An 11760-nucleotide genomic window follows, 5' to 3' on the forward strand; every position below is an offset into this window, starting at 1 on the left:
CGGGCCCGGCCGCTCGTGCCCTCAAGGACCCAGCCCTGGGCTCCGCCCCCCGCCGCTGTAACTCGAGCCTGAGCGCACGTTCCCCTCCCCCATGAAGCTACGTGGCTTCGGTCACAGCAACCAGCAGCGAGGGGCGGGGAGAGATTAGCCTCATGCCGGGTCCTCTGTACTCCCTGGCTGGGCAGCACCCGCCCTAAGAGCTGCGCCGTCTAACCAGCCCCAGGGGAGCCCTGCCGACCCAGTGGCTGGGTCATAGCCCCAGAGGAGGGTTCAGCTCCACAGGGATCTTTTCCTCGCTCAGGCAGCTTGGGCTCCACCACGTCTCCTCGCAGAGACGGCTGAGGCCAGGCAGCGCTTTAACACGAGTGTCCCCCCCGCCATGCCTATCCCGCAAACAGAAATCAACCAACAAGAGGAACTCCATTCAAAGCTTTATTAGTACAAAGAGCATGTTCATCAGTGAGCTTTCCTGCCAGGCGTTCACGCACCCTCTTCCCCCGCACTTCTGATCAGAGGTACCTGCTTTGCCAAGGTCAGGATCTCTTTAAGCCCCATGCTATGGAGGCGGGAACGGGACTTACCAAGCTCGCTCAGCAACAGAGCAAAGAATAGAACCACGGCCACCTGACTCCCAATGCAGAAGTCTCTCCAGTAGGCTGCACTGCCCCCTCCAGACAGAACTCCGGCTCAGCCCCCACCCCACAAGCCCGCCTACGCAAAGACTTGCACTACTTCAAACTAGAACACCTCACCCGTTTTAAAAGCAACTTCCCTTAACACTCTCCTCTGCACAACAGAGGTAAGCCAAATAGAAACAAAGCTGGTGAAATCCAGGACCTCTTTGCTAAATTGTGCAAACAGACAAGTCTGAACAGTTACCTGCCTCATATCGGTGTCATATTGGACCTGGAGCATTAGCTCTTCCACAGAGAGACGGGCACATTTTCAAAAGGGCTATGTGACACAGAAGCCCAATATCCCATTTTCAAACTACTTGGGCACTTAAGAACCAGTCCCATTAATTCATGTGGGCTCAGCATCCCTAGGCCCATCATCAGCCCCCTGAAAGGGGTATTAATTCCACCCCTCCCACTGAGCTCAAGTTAGAGCCCAAACCGCATGGGGCCAGTTGTAAGCCAAGCTAGGTGCTATTTGCATGAGGATCAGGGACACTATGCCAGGCACCTTAGAGAGGAGGGGTCCCTGCCATAGAAGCTGACAGCCCCGGGGCATAGGAGGAAGAGTGCAGACATTCACACCCACAGAATCACTCCCAAACCGTCGTTAGGCAGCAGGTCTCCCAGAGGCAGCAGAGCAGATCTAGAGAGAAGGTTGCAATAACGTCGTGTCTGGTTTCAAGCCCAAGCGCCAGTGCGCTCTAGCGACAAGAGTAGAGCTGAGTCCTCCCGCCCTGCGGGAGCCTGAGAAGGAAAAAAAGATTGTAAGAAACACTTTCCCCACGATCTGTCACCAGGGCCAGCCTCCTCCAACCGCTAGCACAGAGCCTTACCCCCACCCCCCAGGAGAGCCCTCTAGCCAGGCAAACAGCCTCCCCGCGGGGCCGCAGCCGCGTGTCCCGGTGCTTGAGGATAGAACCAGCAGACGGGGAAGCCGCTGGCACCGAAGACAGAACACCGGGGGGATGGGATCCCCTTCCTCTGCCTCCGGAGCATTACAGAGCCGGGCACCGCACCGCCCGGGCCTGCCAAGAAAAGGAGGCGCCGCCCTAGGACCCCCCAGAACGGTGCTTCTCGATATCCAGCCACCACTAGCTGTCCCCGTTCCGAGCCCCAACCAGTCACCGCTCTCACCTCAGAGCCCCAGATCAGGCGAAAAATTCTCACTAGAAACGTAGCGCGTGTGCCTTACGCCCTATCCCGGCTGCTTGTAAGGCAGGCCAGGGAGGGACTCCACGTGCCGGGGCAGGGGCGTGGTCTAATGCACCTGCGTTGTGACTGGCCAGTCGGCCTCCCAATCAGTGAGCTGTATCCGGCTCGACCCAATCAGAGAAGGCGTTGCGAATTCAAATCCCCAGCGCGGCCAGACGAAGGTAGGACACGTGTCTGGGGGAGGCGGGAGGAATGAACCGGAAGACAAGTGTGACGATCACATCATGGAGTGTAACCTTCCAGGACCCGGAAGTGCTTTCGTCGGGGACTGCGAGACCAGGCCCACGTGGGTGCAGCATGGGGACCCCAGGAGGGAAAATCAACCGGCCCCGAACGGTGACTGAGAGCCACCCCAGCCCTACCCCCGGGGCCCTCCGCAGGGTACCCCACCCGGTGCCCTCCCAGTCCCCATAATCATCCAGTCTCTCATGGGTCTTGTATGGGATTCCCCTCGTGGCCTCAAACCATCCCCTGTGGTTCCTCTCTATGGCGCCTCCATAACTCGGCCCTGCCTCTCCATTTGCGTCATGCCCAGTCGCTCCTCAGATCCTCTTTGGCGGGTTCTTCCTTCCCATTATCTTGTCTTTGAGTGCCCCCCCCCCCGGAAATTGTACACCCTGATCCCCAGTTCTGAAACGTATTGTCTCCTTGGGATACCAGCCCCGTCACCCTTTTCCCCCACACGTGTTCTATGGTGCTTCTGCGGTGCTGAGCCCCAGGCCCTTGCTCCCTGCCTCCCCCAACCCTGGGTTGAAAACGGGTGGGGGTGGAGGATTTTATTTCTTACCAACTCCCAAATTCTCTCTGACTCCCAACAAGCTGGTGACCATCAGACCTTCCCTCCTCCTGCATTGTCATTTGCTAAATGTATTATGATCTGGATTCTGTACTGTTTTGCTGGGTCTGTGGCTTTGTGTCCTGTGCCCCTCTCCCTACCTTCCACCTGGGGTTTCCTAGCCCCTTGGCTGCTCCAGAGGTGCTACTGGTGCCAGGTGGTGAGTTAAGAGCCTTGTGTCTTTCCTCCATAGGAGCTGAAGAAAAACCTCTTCAAAAGACGTCGGGTTTTAAGCAAAGAGAAAAGAAGGAAGCATCGGATCACAGGAGCTGTGGTGGACAAGGGGCTGATCACCATCCACCACCTGAAGAAGCGTGCGTGAGTCCCCCCAGAGGATCCAAATACTACTCTGAGACGGAGGGCGAGGGAAGGGCATTTAACTATCCCAGCTCAGAATAAGCTCAGCGGCCCCAAGAAACATTCAGGCCTCACCATCTCTTCAGACACTTGGATTCTATCCCCAGCTTTGGGAGAGCTTTGGGGTCTAGTGGTTAGAGCAGGGGGCCCTGGGATCCAAGGCTCTTGGGTTCTGTTCCCAGCTCTGGGAAGGGAGTGGAGTCTGTGGTTTTAACATGCAGCTCTCCCTGTTACCACTGGACTCCAGTGAGCTCCTGCAGCTGGGAAGTAGTAGAGGCTGCTGATTCAGCTGCTTCTCCTGGCTTCTACCCCGTGTCTGGGTGTAATATGGCTTTGGGTATCTCCCCCCACAGTTCCAGCTCGCGAGCCAACATCACCCTCTCAGGGAAGAAGCGAAGGAAGCTGATGAAGCAGATCCGTCATGCTGCCAAGGAGAAAGCCACCATGCAAGGTAACCCCTTCTTGGCTGTAACCCATGGGGTTTGGGGGAGGGAGGGTGTGTGTGGTCAGGGTCCTGAAATGAGTGAGTAACCCAAAGGGGGCAAATGAAGCTAAGAGTAGGGATGGATAGACTGCTTTGTAGAGGGGGCAGGGCTCAGGGTCTTCCAGCTCCTAAAATCTCATGATGCCCACAACCCCCAGAACCTTCTGGGGCTTCCTGGCTAATCCAGCATTATGGATGCTGGACTGGGCCATAGGTGGGATGGGATCAAATTCCTGCCTCCACCACAGACTCCCTGTATGGCTTTGGAGGAGTCACTTCATCTCTTTGAGCCTCAGTTCTTAGTCTGTCCAGTGGGGATAATAATTTCTTCTCTGTGAGGGGGCCATCACATCTTGGCCGGGCTATGTGCAGCGTGACAGGGATTACACTACTGTTATATGCGCACAGATGAATTTCCTTTTCTCTTGGGCAAAGCTGAAGCTGTTAACCTGGCACAGACAAAAAAAATCACTGGCAGTGGCAGGAGGAAGAAACCTGCAGCCTCCCAAGACGTGGAGATGAAGGAAGCAGAGGCTGGGCCAGGACTGGACAGCTGAACCACCGACTCCAGAACTTGGAATCTGCCCCACCCTTGCTTGCTGCGTTGAGGCCTGCAGCTCTGTGACTTTCCAGCCTCCTTTCCAGGATTCTTGGGGCAGACAGTGTCTTGCTCTCATTCTCCTGGCTCTACTCTGTGCCAGATCCTGAATGAATGGTCAGCTCCCAGCATCTCTGGCCTCTATCTGCTTTTCTAGAGCTGAAGCAACGCCAATCCCATCTATGTGAGAAGTGACTGGCTGAACTGGGGCTTTGACATGTGACCCAGTGGTATCCTGTGAAAGAAATAAAATCATGGCTGGTCCCTCTGTGGGGCCAGAGGCACTTGGCACCTCAGCTTGTTTGTGCTGCTGCCTTTGTGGCTGTTCCATTGTGCCCCTCATCCCAGCAGTCTGTGCTCAGCATGGCAGCTGTAAGTCAAGCTTTGTTTGCGGGAGGGAAGGGGACAGTGTCCGTGTGTGAAATGAACCACCTTTGGAGTTACCATCTCCCTCTGGCTGGACTCCTAGAGGGACAAGCAAGGGTGGGAGGGGCTTTTTTGGTAATGAATAGTCTCCTTCTGCTTGGCCTTTAGGAGATAGGAACTGAGCTGGGCTAGGTGGGTTGCAGGGCAGTGGTTGTGGTGGGTCATTCCCCTTCAGGTTGAGCATCGGGAGGGCTCCTCCTGGTGGAGGGGCTGACTGTGCTGTGAGTGTCTGTTGGGAAGCTCACAGTTGTCTTAGTACAGCCATGACCAGGTGCAGCAGGGAGCCTGTTCCCTTTATTGGCTGAACACCCAGGGAAACTTCTCCAGCCCCGGTTAGCAATAAGCAGACTCAGGGAATGTGCTGAGTTTCGTGCTGGCATGATGGTTTCCTTGGCAGAAGGGGATGCTGCCCAAATGCAGAGGGCATATCATACACTAAGGGGTGAGGGGTCAAGAGGAACTGTGGGAAGAGGTCAAGGAAGCTCCTACCGTACAGTTACTGCTGGACTGGACAGTCTGTATGAGGTGGTAGGGGTGCATGACTGAAACTGGGTATCACACCTGGGGTAAAGAGGGGCGTGATGTATTATTATTGCCACTAACAGCATCAAACTGGGTCAAGGCAGTGCCAAGATGTTCCCCACTAAGCCTACAGGCAGGATTGCCCAGTGGGTGCAACATGCTATGCATTATCTAAATCAACAGGGATCTTGCTGCTGGAGACAAGAGACTGAGGGATCACTACTGGTGCATGAATGAGGCAGGATGCTGGCCTAAAGGGGCCATATCAACCAGCTCAGAACCCCAACCCCGCTCCTGCATTCATTAGTCACTGACAAAGCTTCTATGGGTGGCAGGGGGATAGGTAGAGCCCTGCACAGATACAAAAATTAGGATCCAAAAGATGGCAAACAATACAACCACATCCATGGATGCAGATATCTCTGGATCTAAAGCAGATATTTGCAGGGCTCTAGGGATAGGCATGTGCTTTACTGTCCCAATTGGGAGGGCAGGTCCTTTGGCAATGTCCTGAGGGGACTTGGGGTGGAAGGAACCTATACTGGCTGTCCCAGCGCTGGAGGGAGGTAGTGGTATCTTGGGGATCCAGGCTGTCCCTCTGTTCTAGCCTTGCTGCCAGACCTAGCATGTGTTTGGCACAAACCGTTCTGTGCTAGGGGATGGAGGAGACACTCAAAAGTGAAAACCTTTCACATGGGAACCCAACACAGCTTAGATGTCTCCAGCCTAAATTTCTGCTCAGTCTCCAGTCCAGACCAAGCAAAGAATCCTGTAGCACCCCGAACTCACCACCAACCTCACAGTCTCCCTTCCCACAATTCAGAACATGGCAAATCTCCAGTGCAGGACCCACTTCCAAGTCCCCCCAGCTGATCATCTCCCCATAGCCTGGCCCCCAGCTCAGCATCCAGCCTGTCAGCCAGATTCCCAAATCCATTCCCTAGTGAGACACCCCATCCAGCCCATTTCCACCAACCTCGCACCCTCCCTGGCCTGAGCATCATTTCCCCAGCGTAACGGGGCAGGAACCTTCATATCGGGCACCGGCTGCGGGAGGGCCCGTTTCGCTGTGACACCTTCCCCCGGTGCGCAGGCGCGGAGCGAGCCTGGGTGCTGGCGCCGGGACCCCCTGGCCCGGGATGTCAGCGCTGTGCGACCCCCCGGGGGCGGCGCCGCCAGGGCCGCCCCAGAACCCGGCTCACGGGGCCCACCCGCTGCTCAGGTACCGGGAGCCCCCGAGGCCTTGAGCCCCACAGCCCCCCCCCCCGGGCAGGGATCTCTCCCTGGGAACCCCAGGAACGAGGATGCCCCATGGCGAAACCTCCAGCGCCACAACCCCTCCCACAGGGAGCTCACGCTAGGACCCTGGCAGAGCCCGTCACAGGGACCTCTCGTCTGGGGTCCTGAGCCCATCACCCTTCCTCCTTCCCCACACCCCTCCCTGACCAGATCCCACCTCCCAGGAGCAGGGACCCTTTCCCTCCAGCTGCCCAGCAGGAAATCCCCACTGCCCCCTTCACCTGGAGCCCAATAATCCCTACCTCTACCCTGGGAATTTGATCCCCAGCTAGAGCCCCCATGGCCCCTCTGCTGCTTGGCAGGGACTTCCCAAGCAGCAAATTCCCCTTTCTCCAGGTTTTGGAGGCCCGCAACTCATCTGACCAGGCCACCCAACTGCCCCAGCAAGGTACCTCCCTACCAGGTAGGGACTGATCACAGTCCCTTCCTGAAATCCCCTTCTTCTCTAAGTCCTGGAGCCCCATGATAGCTTTATAGGTCTGCTCTCTCCTGGGTCATCAGGTGCTGCTTGATGTTGGGGGAGAAAGGTTTAAAGCACAGCCCCAGTGGGCTGTAGGATACCATCCATGTTATAATGGACTCCCTAATGCATTAGAAAAGGAACTGCAGGCTGTCGACCCCTTCATAGGATGAATGACTGGCAGCCACTCCAGAATCCTTGGGCCTGCTCTCCCTCTCTCTGTGCCCACCCCCCCAGTGTAGTGGGGCCCCCCCAAACCTCCAGGTGCTAAACCCATGTGGGAGTGAATTTTGGGGTCCCACATCTTGTGCTCCAGAGCTCAGAATCCTTCTGGGATGTCAGGCTGCTATCTAGATATGTATATATTCTCCATCTCTGCAATATTTGGGTGCCCCACGCTCACTCATCTCTATGGCACCCTTTTCATCCCCACTGTAGCTAGGAACAGAACCCAGGTTTCCAGGTTCTGAGTCAAGTGCCCTACCCACTAGATACTCCCATCCCCCCCGCCCCCGATAGCATGTGTGCTGGTGATGAGACTTGGGATCCAGGCCTCAAGGGAGGTTGCAACATACATCCCTGCTTGCAGCCTGATGCTATCTGTGCTTCCCCCTCTTGCTCAGTTCCCAGGAGCTGGCCCAGGAGATCAAAGCCTTCCTGAGCGGTGTGGACCCTGTGCATGGTAACAAATTGACCATCAAGGAACATGCCCGCTGTGCCATCCTGCTGCTGCGCAGCCTGCCCCCTGCGCGCAGTGCCGTGCTGGACCATCTGCGCAATGTCTTTGATGAGTATGTCTGCACCTACCTGTTGGAGCTGGAGAGCAGTGAGGCGGGGCTGGGTGCCAGGCGGACTCCGGGGCCCAACCTGGATGACGTTGTGCAGGAGATCCAGAATGTGCTGTCTGAGTTTGTCCGCATGAACCCGAAGGCCTGGGCACCTGTGGTCTCAGCCTGGTCCATAGACCTGATGGGGCAGCTGAGCAGCAAGTACGCAGGGCGGCACGGTGTGCCCCACGCCTCCAGCCTCAATGAGCTGCTGCAGCTGTGGATGTCGTGTAAGGCCACTCGGACGCTGATGGACATCTACACCCAGTGCCTGTCCTCCATGATCAGTACCTGCCCCGATGCCTGTGTGGATGCCCTGCTGGACACCTCAGTGCAGCATTCTCCGCACTTCGACTGGGTAGTGGCTCACATTGGCTCCTCTTTCCCCAACACCATCATCAGCCGTGTCCTCTCCTGCGGCCTCAAAGACTTCTGCGTCCACGGGGCAGCCCCTGTTGACCTGCTCTTCCCCACTGCTGCTGACAAGCGGGTGCCCAAGATTGCCTCGGTGGTGGGCATCCTGGGCCACCTGGCCTCACGCCACTCAGACAGCATCAAGCAGGAGCTGCTGCGGATGTTCCACGAGAGCCTAGGCCCTGTGCGTGACCAGCAGCAGAAAGCAACAGTGCCCTTCCTGCTGCAGCTGGCCGTCATGTCGCCCATGCTGCTGGGGACCATCTCCTCTGAACTGGTGGACTCCCTCAGGCCGAGCGTGCTGAGCCAGCTGCACCAGCACTTCGCTGCACTGCCCCGCGAGGATCTGGAGAACATGGTGAGCATAGTAGTGCATCTCATCTGCCAGACGTCAGCAGGGGCCTACCGTATCCTGCAGTTCCTGGTCAACACGGCCATGCCAGCCTCGGTCATCACCACGCCAGGGCTGGCTGTCCATGACAGCGTGCGTGAGGCCTGTGACCGCATCATCCAGCTGTTGCTGCTCAACCTGCAGAAGCTGGTGTACAACCGGGGCTCGGCAAGCCTGGGAGATGCCCCACCCCGGGCTGTGCCCTTCCTTGATGAGCTGAAGGGCCACGTGCGGGAGCTGTGTGTGGAGACACTGCGGCTAGAGCGCAAGCGCTTCCTGTGGCAGCACCAGCTGCTGGGGCTCCTCTCAGTCTACTGCACCCCCAGCTGCGCCACAGATGCCCTTTTCTACCTGCTCACGCTGGCCCGGAGCCAGGAGGAACTGGGCCTGGCCACGCAGCTCTACGCTGTGCTGAGCTCCTGCATGAGCGACCTGCTGCCAGCCACTGTCAAGAAGTGCGTGTGCCAGATCCACACGGGGGGGCTGTCGGAGCAGCACATGGTGCAGCTGTTCCACAACCTGGCCCTGATTGTGCAGTGGGAGGGAGAGGGCCCTGCCTCCATGAGCACCCAGCTAGGGACTGTCCTCTCTCTGCACCTCAACGACCTCGGGCAGCTGCTGCTGCATCGCAATCCTGAAGTGGCTGAGGCTGCCTCCCTGCTGCTCTCTGTCTGTCCCTTGCCCCGGGCCATCCGGCCGGCTCACTTGCTTGTCATCATCCGTTCAGCTGTGCACCAGTTCTTCCTAGTGCTGCACCGCCAGTGCCCCACGGGCATCAGCTACAGCACCCGGCTGCTCTCTCGTCTTAGTGGGGCCTCTCCAGCTGCCATGAAGGCCATCCTGCAGCAGCTGGTGGAGGGAGCCCTGCACCCAGGGAATGCTGAGCTCTTTGGAGGCCTGGCCAAGCCGCCTGCTGGGGATGACGCCAGCCTGGAAGGCACCAGGATCTCCCTGTTGGACATCAACCGGCGCTTCACGACTGCCGTCAACTTCTCTGGCAGTGTGTGGTCAGTATTTCATGCCGGGGTGATTGGGCGTGGGCTGAAGCCACCCCAGCCCGCCCGGCAGCAGGAGCCTGAGGAGATTGTGCACAATGTCCAGAACTTCCTGAGCCTGCTGCTGCGCTGCTGCCGGGGCGGGTGCTATGGTGCGCCTGAACCCCTGGCCCAGACAGCAGCTGTCAACCCCGAGGCAGCCAAGGCAGTGGCTGTGGTGCTGGTGGAGAGCATCTGCCCCGATGTCACCAACAGTGAGCTGGGCTGGCCGCCCGAGGAGCACACCCGCAGCACAGTGGAGCGCGACATCCAAATCTGCCGGCGTTTCCGTGACAACCCGCTGCTCTTCCAGCTGCTGCGGCTGGTGGCAGCTGGCCCCCCAGCCCTGTGCTACTGCTCCGTGCTGTTGCGTGGCCTGCTAGCCACCCTCATGGCCCACTGGGAGGCCTCGCGTCACGGTGACACCACCAGCTCACCGTGGCACCTGCATGCCTCCTGTGCCCTGGTGGCCTGCATGGCCGAGGGCTCTCTGCTGCCACCAGTGCTTGGCAACATGCATGAGATCTTCCATCAGCTGGCGCCCTTTGAGGTGCATCTGCTGCTGCTGAGCGTCTGGGACTACATGCGAGACAACAGCCCCCTGCCCCAGAAGTTCACCTTCCAGGCCGATAAGGGGCTTTTCTTCCGTGACTTCTCCCGTGACTGTGATGTTGGGAAGTATCTCTGCGTGCTGCACAGTGTGCTTCACAAGAATATCGACCGCCTGGGGCTGCTGTCAGGGCGCTTCCAGACCTAGCACTGCCCCACATATTAGGACAGTCCTGGACTTCTCCCACGTCCCAGGGCACAGCCACCTCTGCCATCTCAGGACGGTCCCAGATTTAGCTCCTGCCCCACTCCTAAGACACTGCAGTGGCTGCTTGAGTGAGGGGGATGGGACATTTGACTCTTTAATTGGTGTAAAAAAAAACCTAACTAATATTCTCCTAGGGTTCAGTGAGGAGGTCACAGCACCTCCCACATAGTCCCTGGAGCTGCAGGCAGGAGCTGGCGCAGCTGGCACTGGGGAAACTCCACCCTCTTGTCAGTTTCTCTCAGGGACTGGGAGCTTTAGTTTTGGTTCCAAGGGGCTTGATGGCCTAGGTTTGGGCTGCCCTGGAGTAGTGAAGGACCCTGGGCCACCCACAGTGAAGCACTGAGCATGCTCAGCAGGTCCCAAGGCCCCATCAGCTCACTGCAAGTGCTCCCAGGCTGCTGGGCTCTTGTCTCCCCACACCCTGTGGGGGGGGTTACAGCAGGGCCATAAAGTCATGTCTTTGCCCTGGGACCCAGCTAGAGAAACTGGTGGGGGGTTGGAAGTGGGGGATGCAGATGTGTTGAGTATTTCTGCTCCAGCCCACCTTCTCCCCACACTCCCTGGTGCTGCTGAGCCAGGCCTGGGTGGATTCTGTTCCTGCTCGGTTTTTAGAGCTGCTATGGACAAGGGGCTCTCAACAGAGGGTAGACACTCAGGGGTCAAAACCAGCCTCCACCTCCATCTACCACTGTTGGATGGGCTCTGCTGTGGATAGCAGGGGCTGTGTGCTGGGGCAGCCTGGCTCAATCTCCTCCGGGAACCATCTCTCTATTGTCATGGCCGGCAACCACATCCTGCTTTGGGATCAAAGGAACAGGAATTGTCTGAAGACTCCAGCTATTCAGGGGGACAAAGGGGTGCCACATCCCACACAGCTCAATCTGCTGTCGCCTTTGCCAATTCCTTCTCCTTTTCAAAATAAAGACTGAGAAGGGACTGTTGCCCCTGCAGTTGGTGTTGGGGGGGGGAGGGTAAGGCCCCAGGACCTGCAGCTTGGGGGTTGAGGAAGTTATAGCAGAGGAGTAGAGATATGTTGAGGGCCTCTGTGTTTGAGAGAGGTGTGCACATGGACTGGGTGTGAGTGGGTTGGGGTTGTGACTGGATGTGTTGCCAGCAGATGCAGGGGTGGCTCTAGACATTTCGTGGCCCCAAGCACAGTGTCATGCCACAGGGGGCGCTCTGCTGCTTGCCGGTCCTGCGGCTCCGGGGACCTCCCGCAGGTGTGCCTGCGGAAGGTCCGCTGGTCCCATGGCTTCAGTGGAGCCGCGGGACCAGTGGACCTCCGCAGGGATGCTGCTGAAGGCACCCTGCCTGCTGCCCTCCTGGTGACCAGCAGAGCGCCCCCTGTGGCATGCCGCCCCAAGCATGCGCTTGGCGTGCTGAGGCCTGGAGCCGCCCCCGAGCAAA

At 58.1% G+C, this 11760-nt stretch overlaps 2 protein-coding genes, 1 long non-coding RNA gene and 1 other non-coding gene across 5 annotated transcripts; 2 read left to right on the forward strand and 2 right to left on the reverse strand.

Annotated features, from left to right (window-relative positions):
• Window positions 1–423: 423 nt before the first annotated feature.
• Window positions 424–1906, reverse strand: LOC115654819. The gene is made up of 2 exons (XR_004001275.1): window positions 1812–1906; window positions 424–1421 (listed from the first exon to the last, which is right to left on the reverse strand). It is a non-coding gene; the product is annotated as an uncharacterized LOC115654819 (long non-coding RNA).
• Window positions 1570–1719, reverse strand: LOC115655681. Its single transcript, XR_004001467.1, has one exon. It is a non-coding gene; the product is annotated as a small nucleolar RNA SNORA57 (small nucleolar RNA).
• Window positions 1907–2081: 175 nt separating the features above from the next.
• Window positions 2082–4459, forward strand: C7H11orf98 (chromosome 7 C11orf98 homolog). 2 transcript variants are annotated; one of them, XM_030570115.1, is made up of 4 exons: window positions 2082–2225; window positions 2918–3042; window positions 3435–3532; window positions 4001–4459. In XM_030570115.1, the coding sequence occupies exons 1-4, from the start codon at window positions 2082–2084 to the stop codon at window positions 4120–4122; spliced, it is 489 nt and encodes a 162-aa protein (XP_030425975.1). In that variant the 3' UTR covers window positions 4123–4459. The 2 variants fall into 2 exon arrangements, with proteins under 2 accessions (XP_030425975.1, XP_030425974.1); XM_030570114.1 differs by having other exon boundaries at window positions 2100–2225; window positions 3974–4459.
• A 1746-nt stretch (window positions 4460–6205) lies between these two features.
• Window positions 6206–11398, forward strand: INTS5 (integrator complex subunit 5). The gene is made up of 2 exons (XM_030570113.1): window positions 6206–6333; window positions 7494–11398. Exons 1-2 carry the CDS (start codon window positions 6251–6253, stop codon window positions 10291–10293), a joined length of 2883 nt encoding a protein of 960 aa, XP_030425973.1. The 5' UTR covers window positions 6206–6250; the 3' UTR covers window positions 10294–11398.
• The last annotated feature ends 362 nt before the right edge of the window (window positions 11399–11760 follow it).

This window comes from Gopherus evgoodei, chromosome 7 (genome assembly GCF_007399415.2).
Source record: "Gopherus evgoodei ecotype Sinaloan lineage chromosome 7, rGopEvg1_v1.p, whole genome shotgun sequence".
Classification (NCBI taxonomy): domain Eukaryota; kingdom Metazoa; phylum Chordata; order Testudines; family Testudinidae; genus Gopherus; species Gopherus evgoodei.

Bases quoted from the DNA above. Each gene is read 5' to 3' on its own strand.
- C7H11orf98 (XM_030570115.1), top strand. From the start codon at position 2,082: ATGAACCGGAAGACAAGTGTGACGATCACATCATGGAGTGTAACCTTC. The intron at 3,043-3,434 runs GTGAGTCCCCCC...CTCCCCCCACAG, and splicing joins CACCACCTGAAGAAGCGTGC to TTCCAGCTCGCGAGCCAACA. The intron at 3,533-4,000 runs GTAACCCCTTCT...TCTTGGGCAAAG, and splicing joins GGAGAAAGCCACCATGCAAG to CTGAAGCTGTTAACCTGGCA.
- INTS5 (XM_030570113.1), top strand. From the start codon at position 6,251: ATGTCAGCGCTGTGCGACCCCCCGGGGGCGGCGCCGCCAGGGCCGCCC. The intron at 6,334-7,493 runs GTACCGGGAGCC...CCTCTTGCTCAG, and splicing joins GGGGCCCACCCGCTGCTCAG to TTCCCAGGAGCTGGCCCAGG.